The sequence below is a fragment of the Vidua chalybeata genome, chromosome 13, assembly GCF_026979565.1.
Source record: "Vidua chalybeata isolate OUT-0048 chromosome 13, bVidCha1 merged haplotype, whole genome shotgun sequence".
NCBI classification, from domain to species: domain Eukaryota; kingdom Metazoa; phylum Chordata; class Aves; order Passeriformes; family Viduidae; genus Vidua; species Vidua chalybeata.
This window is the reverse complement of record NC_071542.1, coordinates 8746427-8759083: the sequence shown is the minus strand read 5'-3', so window position 1 is coordinate 8759083 and position 12657 is coordinate 8746427. Positions and strand designations below refer to the sequence as shown.

At 39.9% G+C, this 12657-nt stretch overlaps 2 protein-coding genes across 2 annotated transcripts in view; both read right to left on the bottom strand.

Moving 5' to 3' along the window:
- MYO5C (myosin VC) overlaps nucleotides 1-6726 on the bottom strand; it is a 33967-nt gene extending 27241 nt beyond the window's left edge. The window contains exons 1-7 of the mRNA XM_053954957.1: nucleotides 6700-6726; nucleotides 3738-3848; nucleotides 2720-2885; nucleotides 2259-2403; nucleotides 1695-1851; nucleotides 1029-1172; nucleotides 53-134 (exon numbers count right to left, since the gene is read on the bottom strand). Coding sequence (XP_053810932.1) covers nucleotides 53-134; nucleotides 1029-1172; nucleotides 1695-1851; nucleotides 2259-2403; nucleotides 2720-2885; nucleotides 3738-3848; nucleotides 6700-6726 — 832 coding nt within the window. The remainder of the gene's footprint in view (nucleotides 1-52; nucleotides 135-1028; nucleotides 1173-1694; nucleotides 1852-2258; nucleotides 2404-2719; nucleotides 2886-3737; nucleotides 3849-6699) is intronic.
- A 722-nt stretch (nucleotides 6727-7448) lies between these two features.
- The window catches only part of MYO5A (myosin VA), a 98673-nt gene continuing 93464 nt past the window's right edge, over nucleotides 7449-12657 (bottom strand). Inside the window, exons 40-41 of the mRNA XM_053954659.1 lie at nucleotides 11909-11989; nucleotides 7449-11057 (exon numbers count right to left, since the gene is read on the bottom strand). Coding sequence (XP_053810634.1) covers nucleotides 10905-11057; nucleotides 11909-11989 — 234 coding nt within the window. The 3' untranslated portion in view covers nucleotides 7449-10904. The remainder of the gene's footprint in view (nucleotides 11058-11908; nucleotides 11990-12657) is intronic.

Below are 12657 nucleotides of genomic sequence, written 5' to 3'. Positions count from 1 at the left end.
TTAAAGTGCTGCACTGCAAAAGTGAAGAGCAGGTTATTTTCTTGAGACCTACCCAATTTAAGATGTTCATATTCAGGCTGCATAGCAGATGCACACAACTGATAAAATATATGGTAGTTCCTTTCATTTTCTGACTGTAAAATAAAGCAAAGAGTAACATCACAGAAAAAAAAATTAACAACAAAATGAAGAAACAAACTGAAAAACACTTGATATTCAACACTATTGTAAAGTGATAATGATAACTGAAGGTTAAATTCTGCTGCAACATAGGTTAGCAAAGAAATTGCTTATTATTAGAATGGCATAACTTAGCAAGAGCTTTGAAAGTGATACATTCAAGTATACTTAATTTCCACTGCCAATATGCAGAGTTCTTTGCCCAAGGATATTAATAATTTCTTCAGCTTGAACAACCATTTACTAATAAGAACCGTCAAATGCTGTAACAAAAAATGTGTAGGAGTGTCAGCTGAAACACTGCCTTGTGGGAACTCAAAAAACTCTCCATTTCCAAACCACCCTTCAGGGGCAGAAGACATACAGAAGTATTTTTCAGTGTACTTAAAAAGTTACAATACTACTAAAAAAGAAACCTTTGTAAAAACCACTTTATAAAATTAAATACCTTCTTTAGTATATTATCATAAGCCATGACACTGAAGTGAGTCACATGAAATAAGCCTTGGCCTTATAAATGTTCAGCCTTTTTTTTCCTCAGACTCTCTCTGCTCTGTATATGCTGTTCCTTTCCAGATACAATTGGTCTCTGTTATTGTTGTAACCACAAGTTTGAGATTTGCAGTTATTTCAGGGAATTGTCCCTGAGAAGCATTCTTCACATAACACAAGGAAGAACATGGAATAAAGTAACTTATTGTAAATAATATTAGCTTCTGTTAAAAAAATAAATCAATTGCTGATTGGATACACTCTTCAGAACTTCACATAATATTGTCTATATAGAACTAGTATAGTGCATCAGGAGCTATACTGACATTGACTACTTTAGACTTTATTTTACCCACCTGAAATACAACTCTGGATTTCTCAAGCAGGTATGTTCTCATGTTAGCTCCAATGATTTGGTAACTCCGATCAAAACTGATTTCAGTGTATTTTCCAAATCGACTGCTGTTATCATTCCGTGTGGTTTTTGCATTGCCCACAGCCTACAAAAATGATAAACTTTTACAACTTGCTTTACTCACATCTCCTATAAGAATAGCTTTGTCAAAACTTGAGTTAACTACAAGTTTCTAAAATCAAAGGTGCTCAGGGATCCATCTCTGATCAAACACTAAACTGTGTTATTATATTTTGAGGCCCAAAATTGAAGACAAGCCTCAAGTCAAATAGCAAAATGCTACATAAAATGAAAATTAGACAAAGTATACTTTTCCAATATAAGGGTTCAAGTAATAAAACCAATCAACTTGTTCAGTACTATTACATCATCATCTAATTAGGCAAACTAGCACTTCCAAAGGGCCACTGGTAAATCAGACAGGACTGGGTGCTCCTGAGGCTGACCACCTCTTTCCATCAGTAATATTCAGAGGCTGAAATTCAAATTTAAGTATCCAACTCAGACAGATGAAGCATCCCTAAAGATTTCAAACAAAATTTCCCAGAAGTTCTCAGAATTCTTCCCTTGATGAGTACAGACTTGACAGACACTCTCCCAAACTTACCTCGGTTATTGGATTGGATGCCAGTACTTTATCCTCCACATGTGCATTGCTGCTTGACTTACTCACAGTGGCAAAGTATCTCATAGTATACCTTGCAGACACAGTCTTTCCAGCTCCTGATTCTCCACTGACTATAATAGACTGATTTTTGTTATTTCTAAAACCAAATAATCAGACAGTTTATGTCAGACATGTCTAAAGGGCATGTATAAATGTAGGAATTACACATATGAAACAATGTTTGAAATCACAGCTGTGCCCAAGTCTCATACATCAGTTCCATCTTACATCTGTTCTTCTCTTTCTCCGCTTCAGCTGTAACCTCTAAGTTGATGTCATTACTATTCACTAAGTCAGTGTTTTACTCCTCATCAAGAATGAAAATAGTTTTGGTTCTAGAAATTCCTCAGTTGGTTAAGGAATTCCTTCTCCTCTAATTAAGCTACGTGTTCAAAGGTATTCCCAAAAGCCAGTGGCACATACACAGTAAAATTAAATGACAATTAACACTGACTGCCACCAGACTTCAAGTGTTATTTATGGACATTAAATAACATACTGAACCTTGCCATTTGCTTGTATGCTTCTTCTGCCACAGCAAATATGTGTGGATCCATGTCCCCCATGTTTTGCCCACTATATGCATGGATAATGGCATCTCCATATATTGGCAGCTGCTTATAGGGGTTTATTGCAACCAGAATTATCCCTACAGCCAAGTGTACAAAACAAAAATAAAACACAGGTTAGTTATACGAAATGCATGGTTTTGGCAGCAATGGTTGAAATAATACAAAGTAGCAATGTTTTCTAGGTAGAAGGTGCTGATGAACAAACAAGTCTATACTGACATATAACACCAGTGAACATGAGTTAAAATATGCTTCAGGAAAACATTACACACATCATGTTGCAAACGGAATCAATATTAATACCTTTATATATTGATACTTTTATATATTTAATACTTTAATATTAATACTTTAAAAACTAATTTAAAAAATTATTCATTTCATTTAGCTTACCACTATATGTGTAGATAAGCTTAGACTCCACAAAACGAATTTTAAGATTGTGTAGAACAGCTGGTTCATGCAGATAACTGAGTGCAGTGAGATCATTTTCACCAACAAGGATGTCAGGATTTCGTAGTGGTGGCAAAGCAGCTGGATCAACAGGGTAACTCAGCTCCTGTCAACAAAAATTACTTGAAATGTCATAAAATACATTATGTTTGCATAAATGCAAATATTTTACCTTTACATGAAGTTATAGAGTTGATGGAGCCCTCCATCAACTATTTCTATTTCATTGATTCCATACATCCCCTGAACTTGGGGGAATTGGAGCTGTTTCTTGCTTATGAAAAAGAAAGACTCATTCTCTTTAGTTACAATATTTTGTATTGAAATCTGTGAAAAATGGGACACATTTAGCTCTCTAAAAACAGGAATACTTCAAGTACAGATGAGAATAATAGAACAGCTGCAACTGAATGAAAGTAAAGACCTGGTCAGAACTCAAGTCAGCTCTGTAACTATCCTTATTTGCAACACCTCAGTTTTCTTTACAGAAAGTTTAAAACTCACTTCAGTTTCTTTCAACAAATACATTTAATCATACCTTTAATATTTATCTTTATGGAACAGGAATGCAGAAAACCAGAAATGCTTTCAAAGTATTAAATCTGTAAAGAACTTGGATACTAAAATTAACAATCTTACACAAACCAACAAAAAAAGCAACAGCTGGCTCTGTGAGAGAGAACTATGCCTGCCCTGCTCTTCTGATTTTCACTTCAATTTAGGATGAATTTTAGGACTTGTCTCCAAAGCAATTTTTGAGGTATGTTCTCCATACTAATGTACACAGACAGTGGAATTGCACTCCTCATATTTTTGGGCAGCAGATGTGCACTGTACCAATTTCAGTATGATGAAAAAGGGAAATGTGTACATGTTTAGATCCCATAAGGGTGAGTGCTATGTTGCGACATAAACGTATCTCAGCAAACCCCACAATAATTCAGGCTTTTCTCCTTACACTTCCATCTTCTAATTGCACATGGAGAAAACGGTCTCCAGCTTTGTAGTTTTTTGTGATTTCTGCAGACCGCCAAACTTCTTCATTATCAGGGATCCAAACCCTATTGTACTGTAACAGAAAAACAACACAATTGTTAGCTTAGCTACTATCATAATACCAGGCTACTATTAAAAAATACCTTTCTAACATCAAGTGCAACCCCATTCCAGGACTTTTGGGGATTATTATTAGCTTTATACAGCAGGATATATTTTTTGTGGTGTTGTTATTTTTCATGAAAGAATAAAAAGAGAAAACAGACTCATTCATTTCAGACATGCATATTCTGCTCCAGTTCAGAGCAGAGTCTGCAGAACAACCCGGCATGCAGGAAGGTGAGCAAGGGCCAGACTGTTGCCAGGCTCTTCAAATCCTCTAACGCTGAACAAAGAATAAAATACACTTAAGGGAGAGACCTTGTGTCTAGGAGGGTTCAAATAAGCGAGTACCAGAGAAAGCATCTCACTACCAGAATTCAGACAATCACTTGGTATAGACAATCACTTCCCTGAATTCAAGTTATAGGACACTGAACTCAGAATGCATTTTGCCATAGGCACATGGTCATACCTAAGAAAGACTGCACAGTTCCCTTTTTTTAATGAGACTAAAGTGCAACCTCCAAACATCTTTCCCTACTCTAGGACAAACTTCAAAGACTACTGGCTGGTTTCTTTCTTTACAAGCAATCAACTGTCATACTTTAGCTCCATCCCAGCAAGGCATCTCTAACCTACAGAAGCACAGATATTTGAATGTAAGTTATGCTGTTTGAACCATTTAGTTTTCCTATGCTGAAGTTAAAATGCAGAAGCAAAAGCAACTTCTTTAAATGCTCTGCCTGAGAAGCTATGGGAAACAGCATTCCTTAAAAGGGCACAACACAGCTGGAAACCTCAGTCAGTAGGGAATTACTTTACTGATGTGGAGTGTGTCCTTCTCATCCTGACAGGGTTTGACAAAACGACATAGTTGTCCCTACTCACACAAGAAACTATAATGTATACTCTTCCAGCATCTTTCTGTTGTGATAGCCAGAGCCCTTCCCTTAATTCCCTCACCCTAGCTATGTTCATGGTCAGTTGAAACAAGCTGTTTAAATAAACCTGTGAGAACTGCTGCAGCTGCTTACTTGAAAACTTAACATTAGTGACCATTTCATGGAGTGTGAGCAGATCCACAGAACTCCTGGGGACTTGTATTCCCTTCCATTTTGGTGCTGCAACTGTTGGGTTTTGGCACAAATTACTTTTTTCCTCTCCAGTTTGGAAGAAGCCTTGGAAGCTCCAGTAGATCCCCAGAACACGAGTGTCTCTGCCCCAAAAACCCCACTGAACCTTGGTGGGTGCCTACAGAGCTGTGCACTGCACAGCTGTAGCTTCCTTAATTCTAACCCCAAGGATCAACACCAAACAATTAAGGGTAGGAGGGACTTGCACAAGAACATCCTGTGAGTTAGCCTGTGCTGCTCAGTGACTTCTCCAGCTGAGTTTTCAGTATCTCTAAGGACAGACATTGACCTTTCTAGTGAGCCACACACCAACCTGGCACTCATCAGGGGATGAACAACCATGGAAACCTCAGCTGCTTCCATGACACCTCTCTGCTGATGCTTTCAGCATGATGGCATTTCTTCACACAATATCCAAAATCACAAAGACATTTTCTAAACAACCCCAAACAACTGTAATGGCAATGTTTTAATTTATCTGACCGAGGGGACAAAGGCCCAGCTCCTCAGGTATCTATTTAATAGCCACATGAAAGGCATGGCTAAATTAGCTTTACATTTGAGTTTTCCATGTTTATCCAACTATAAATTGTTATTTGTATCATTCTTACACTACGCTGGTCTCCTCCTGGCTTACAAAAAGTGCTTTTTAAATTGAATTCTTTGTTTGCTGTTATTCTTTGTGAGCTAGAATATCACCACCAAACAGCCTCAGGGGCATGCAGTGCGTTCCCATGCAAGAAAATGACCTGCACTAGGTCAAGGACGAGAAAGGGAGGGAGAAGAATGTGATAAAAGCACTGATTCTTCAGGAAAGGCCCCTGGAGTTGCGGGAGCCTCCATTGGCAAATGCACCCAGCCTAGAGAGTTGGCTGTCTCCAAACCCTGCCTCGCAGGTAAACAGCCGGGAGTTTGCTCATTTCCGTGTCAGGTTACAGCCGCACTCCTTCCCCCCTTCACCTGTCCGGCATTCCTGGGAACACCGCGCTCGTTCCTCCAGCGGCTCCGAGCGCGGCAGCAGCAGCAGGAGCCACCAGCCGTGCAGCAGCAGGCTCAATGGGAGCAGCTGCTGCTGCAAGAGATGAGGGACAGGCTTACCAAATCACCGACATATCCCTGTTGGTTTGTTATTTCAAACTAAGCAAACAAACGATACGTCACAACACTCCGGTGACTACAGGAGAAGAGGGAAAAGTTGTGCGAAAGTTTCAGCAGGCGCATTAAGGAGGAAGAATCTTTGCTTTAGGGCCAAGCTCTGCCTCACACATTCAATATTTGCCCAACAGAAAGCGCAGCACTCCGAGCCCGAGAGCCCAGGGAAGGGCATTTAAACCTTCACGTTGCCTAATCGCTGGCTAGAACAGCGAGACCTGCTCCCAGAGGCCGAGAGTCTCACAAAAGGAGTGTTTTTCTCGAAGAGAAGTGTCTCCCCACGGTGCCTGTGGTGCGGTGTCCCGCACGGGCGGCTCCGCGCTGTGCCCACCGCCCGCGGGCGCACCAAGCGGAGCCCGCACAGCCCTTCCCCAGCCCCAGCCCCAGCCCCGCTCCGGCGGAGCCCGCACAGCCCTTCCCCAGCCCCAGCCCCAGCCCCGCTCCGGCGGAGCCCGCACAGCCCTTCCCCAGCCCCAGCCCCGCTCCGGTGGAGCCCGCACGGCCCCCTACCCTCGGCCCTTGCCCAGCCCCGCTCACCTGCGTGTAGAGCTCGGCCAGCGCCATCGAGGCACAGCCGCGGCTGGGCGGACGAGGCTCCGCAGAGCCGCCGCAGGTCCCGCAGGTGCCGCGGTCCGGCCCGGCCCCCGCCCCGGGGCGTGGGGAGCGGCCCTGCCCCGCTCCCGCTGCCCGCCCGGCCCCGGCCCTGCCCCGCTCCCGCTGCCCGCCCGGCCCCGGCCCCGGCCCTGCCCCGCTCCCGCTGCCCGCCCGGCCCCGCTCCCGCTGCCCGCCCGGCCCCGGCCCCGGCCCTGCCCCGCTCCCGCTGCCCGCCCGGCCCCGGCCCCGGCCAGCGCAGAGCCCCGCAGAGCGGGCAGCTCCCACGGCCAGCAGGATCCCGGCTCTGCCCGTCCAGCCGAGCTGGGGCGTGCTCCCAGTCACCGTCCTGGCACCTCGGACACACCTTTAGGGAGCGGGAACGACTGACACTGCGGCTGCCAGAGGGTCTCCAAGGAGCAGTCCTGACCCAGCGGAGAAAACCAACAGAAACATTAATCACCTCCCTACAAAGTGCTGGAAAGCAATTTCTATGACAAGCTCTGAATAAGACAAAAATTAACAACTCTGAGTGCATTTAGTAGGTATAAAGCGCTAACAGGTGCTACAGTTGAATATCCTTTATGAGGAAGAAGACTTGAATAACCACAGTGCTGTGTTTTAGCAGCTGCATACATGCCAAGACCCACCAGCCCTCCCCACCTGACACAAGGAGCTTTCATAGCACACAGGTGAATGTTTCAGTGCAGTTACTCAAATTTTATTTCAGGAACTGTACGACAAAACACCCTAACCAGAAATGGGTTATGTTGAACAAAGAATTCTCCCATAAGCACAGCAGTTTATAGCACACTGCTGCTATCTGGGTGTGTATTTACACATCCTCAGCTTTTAACCAACTCCCTTGGCAGTCAACACCAAGCCTGCCATGGAGGCAGAGGAACCCTGTGACCATCTGGGGTCCATGCCAGCACACAGCTCATGAGCCACCAACCAACCAAAAAAACCCTACAATAAACTGTACAGTTGTACTTTTATTTGGACATTTTCCAGTGATAGCTATTAGGCTACAGCTTTTATGATGCATACATTTACTAAGTACAACATCAGACACTACAACAGATCAGAGCTCAGGTAATTCTGACAATGTTTTTTTTTTCATCTATGTACTGTAGTGGCATCAAGTGAAAACCTATGGTTAAAGGCTTTTACTCATCGCATGAAGTATCAGCATCTTAAAAAACCCAAGTGTTTACTCATAGTTTTAGTATGGTATTTGAAATGTGTTCAGTTTAAATCACAAATTACATTACATTTAGACCTTCAAATTGCAGTTGCTGGTGTTTCCAAGTTGGGAACAAATGTTGCTGCATGTTAACCCACTTTTAATGAACCTGATGCTACTTTTTCCTGTAATAGTTTAATCCCAGAAAACTGACTTAAGCACTTTTATGTTCCATCCAAGTTTGAAGTGTGAAAAGCAATTTTTCAAAATTTGGATAGAAGACTGTGTCCTAAACATCAGAATAAAATGATCACTGGAATAAAAATACACCAAACTGAATGAGGTAATTATTGTGCAAAATCTGTAGAATAACTGTATATATTTCTAAGGGGTCATTGACAAGTATTTTTCCAGCATCTGATAAAATTTATCAACTCAATAGATAATAAATTAAAATATAAAAGATATGTCCACATTAAAAGAGCGTAACAATGATTCAAAGGAAAAAAAAGTTTTTAAAATAATTCTGCATTATATTCCATGGTGAAAGAGATTTTAGTCCTATGGTGAAAGTTTATAATAGACACTCACACTAAAATTTTACTTCTGAAAAGTGCACGTAAAATACTGCCATGTAAAATGTTAGATGAATTACCAACTACACATCTATTCCAACTCAAAAATATTTTCCTTTAAAACATGTCAAGCAGCATATACTTTTAATGTGATATAAAAGTAATACCAGTCAAACCACTGAGTTTAAGGATGATACCTATAAATTACTAGACACTACTTTTTTTAAGGAAATGATACAATAAGGCTTTTTACAGGTAAACAAACTTCAAAAATAAACAAAAATACATTTAGGCATACATTTTAAACACTAACGCTTAAGTAGTGGATACATTTCCTGAACTACAGTATGAACATACTGTAATGCCAATTGTTTGTTTTTCAATAGGAGAAAAAAAATTAGGAGGTCAGCATGTTCTCATGTGTTTTCTTTCCTAACCCTGTTACTGGATGCGAAGGCTTTGCCATTACATTCTCACAAGTACAGTACCTGACAGTCTGAAAACGACCTTACACCTTATTTGGAGCCACTTCACAGCAGCCAGAATTTCAGAAATCAAGTAACGTTTGAAACAGGAGTGTTCGGTACATGGTGTACAGGAAAACCTAAATCATTTAGCAAAGATCATTCAGAGCTGTTTTACAATGCAGTATAAATTCTTGGAAGTACCGGCATGATCCATCAAATGTAATATGGGCCATTTGAATACAAGATGACAGGAGCATCTTAAAATGATACTGAGAAAGTTTATGTTGTCTTTATTTCCAATTTTAGCAATCATACAAACAGCATGTCTGCCTTTCAAGTAAAACAAAACTGAAATGTTTCAGTCTGCTTAACAGCAAATCTTTTCTCTGTGAATTTGCAGGCAAACAGAGGAGCACCAAACAGTCTAATAGTGTACCTCTAGGTTATTTATCAATATTGTAAAATAAATTAATGTTAACACTAAGATTCAGATTATTATAATACATCGAAAATATTGCACAACGCAACTGAGCAATGTGTGTGGCTTTATTTTTACATGTATGTTTGAGCCATACACCACAGAACTGGAACCTTATGCGAGGCTTCCACGCTTATGCCTCACATTGTGAAATGTGAGTTTTAAATAGCAGATCCAAGATGTGTGAGACAGAAAAATCTTTCCAGTAAAACGTGCAACATTCAAAATAACTCAGTTTCTCATTATGCACTCTGATTTCCAACCATTAAATCAGCATGAATCATAGTCAAGTGACAGCATCATAGTCAAAACCTGCTTAACTTTCTTGTTAGTCAACCTTTCTAAGAATGAGAGCCTTGGGCTACTGCATAAATTTTCTATTAAAGCTTTTCCTCTCATATTCCAGTGTGAAAGAAGACTTTTCTCTGTTGTTATTTCTTTTTTTTTTAAGTGGCAAAAAACCAAGAGATTATACTTAAAATACACATTGTCATCTCTGGGGTCTACAAACAAAGAACAACATTAGACAGACTCCATAACCTAAATAAATACTGAAATCATTACTGACTTCTGATCGTTTGCTTCAAGATTCTGTATTTTTAGCTAACTACTTTTAAAAAGAACTAAATGTATAATTTCCAGTGTGCTACTTGTGCTTAGTTACCATTTTCCTCTACAGGTGTTACTTGATACAATGTGCAAAAATCCAGTTAAAATAACAGACTGCAACAGACTGTAAATAAGGTTGACAACAAAAAATGAAGTGTCTTATTTTTAGTGCTTAGTATGATACTGTCACATTTAAAACAACAGAATATGCAGCAGCAGTTTAGTTTTCTTGGTAAACCACAGTTCTAACAAATAAACACCTAAGTTAGAGCATATAGTGAGCTATAGGACTTATCACTACAATTTATGTCAAACTGACATAAATGAGGAAGTGGTTTAAGAAATAAGTTTATATATTGCCAGTTTGTGTTTTCCCATTCAGTTTTTACAAATTAAATGTAACAGGCTCCCACGTGACTGTGTATTCTACTACAAAATGCCTTACTTTCAAGTCTTCCATGTCCAGGACTGTGACTGTCCCTATTGGTCCCCACCTCTGAGAAGATTACATATGGATTTTAATTTACACTATTTAAATATGTTACTAAAGATCTAAAAATGTCTCTAGACAGCTGAAGACACAATTTTTGTCCAAGCCCCATTTCCATACTCCGGACATTTATGAATCAGTGATGTCCTCATAAATGCAGTGACATCTTTCTATGAGCGTTCAGCCTGTGGTGCTGCTGTGCAGTTTCCCAGCTACCTTAACTACACATCTGGGCTTAGACAGGCTTTTGTTCAGAAAACGTGGGTTTAGTGGCTCACTATGTTTTAACAGGTACAGATATCAGGCAACTGGTTCTCCATCTAACACTGACAGGACATCCTTGGGATCAGACACGTGATATGAAGCCCAGGCCCAAGCTGGCTGGGATCTGAATGGTTTCTAAAGCCAGAGAGGATGGATTAAACGGGAAAGTAACAGGGAAGATGTGTTTGGCATCCATGAGCAACTGAGGAGAGTCCTTCCTGTCTCGCAGACGCACCTGCAAAGATAGGAAAGTGATGTCAGCATTTAGCCAGCTGGTAACAATCACCTCACAAAGCTCTCCTGTGCATACAGACGTGTGTGTGCAAACACTCTGCTAACCTGAGCTGACATTTACACCAACTGTGACTTTAAACTGTAGTTACTTTGATCTGCTTCAGTTCTGCACATCTCCCCCTTACAGTGCCATCTGAGAATACTTAGATTCCCTGCAAAAGGAAGATTTTGCCCAGTATTTAGTAACCATCTTTTCAATAAGTGGAATTACAGCTTTATCTCAGTTCTACCTTCCCAATCTCCCTTATATTGCTTATCTTTAATTCAATTTCTAATAGATCAGAAAGTTCACATTTGTTTCTTTAATTTTGCTCTATTGGCTCCTTCTCTTTGGAGTCTTCAAAACTTTTCATTTTCACCAATATATACAAAAATGGAAGGGGTAAATTAAGAATTTTGGAATGGATATAGGCCTCAGTTTTCAAAGCACAGAGCTTCACATGCAGACACAGATCTGAGTAAATTTGCATATCTAAATCTTAGTGCTTGAAAAGTTGTCATACAAGTGAGCTTCCATACACAAAGATGAATAAGCACAAAAACCTCTCACCTGAAAACCTCATACATACTGACAGGAAAACTAACACCTTCATGTAAGTCTGGAGGCAGGAACTTCTGATGGCTTATATTTTAAGGCTGACATTACCTTTTCAATGCTGTTAAACTATGATAGCTAAAAAGCCTAGTTTAATTCATTTTCCTGAATGTATTTCAGGATGCAAACAATTTTGGCTGATCCAAGAGGTTTTCTTGGAAATAGTCAAATGGTTTTTGATGAAAAGATAGACATACCTGTATTGTACGTATAAATGACACCAAGACTCTCTCTTCAAACTCATTAACTGGAGTATACAAATTCAGAACTTTTACAATCTGTGAAGAAGAACAATCACTTTCAGGTTCATGTTACTGACCAATCAACAGATGCATCCATAATTACTAATAATATAATTTTAAAATTAGTTATTTAAAAGAAGAAAATTATTTTCAAGTATCTGTTATTTTTCTGCTTTATTGATCAATGCAGAATTCCATCACCCTGCTCAATGCTATGTTAAAAGACTGCCTCCTTCAGAATATATGCTCTTTGGAGGTAGAAACTCTAAATTTCTACATATATGATGAAAATACCAAATTATGGAAAAATCACGTAAGTAACTGACTGTTTTCCTACCCACCCCCAAAAACATCATGTATTTCTCACCCTAATTTTTACCCTGTAGTCATGACCTCCTGTAGTCTTACAACTTCTATGTTTTTCAAGAGAGTAAGCTATTTCTCTAAAAACAGGGCTAAAAACACCAAAGAATTACATAACAAAGACTTTAAATAATAATATGGGTGAAATTTGTAAAACCTATTAAAAATTCTTTGTTTTTTGCTATTCCCTTTATAAAAAAACCAAAACACTTTGTTAAAAAGTTAAAACACAGCACATGGAATTCTAACTTCTCATTCAGTAGAAAACCAAGTGACTTTCCAGTAATGTGAATTAATAAATCAAAATGGCTTTATTAATACAACTGCTAGTGCTAACACAA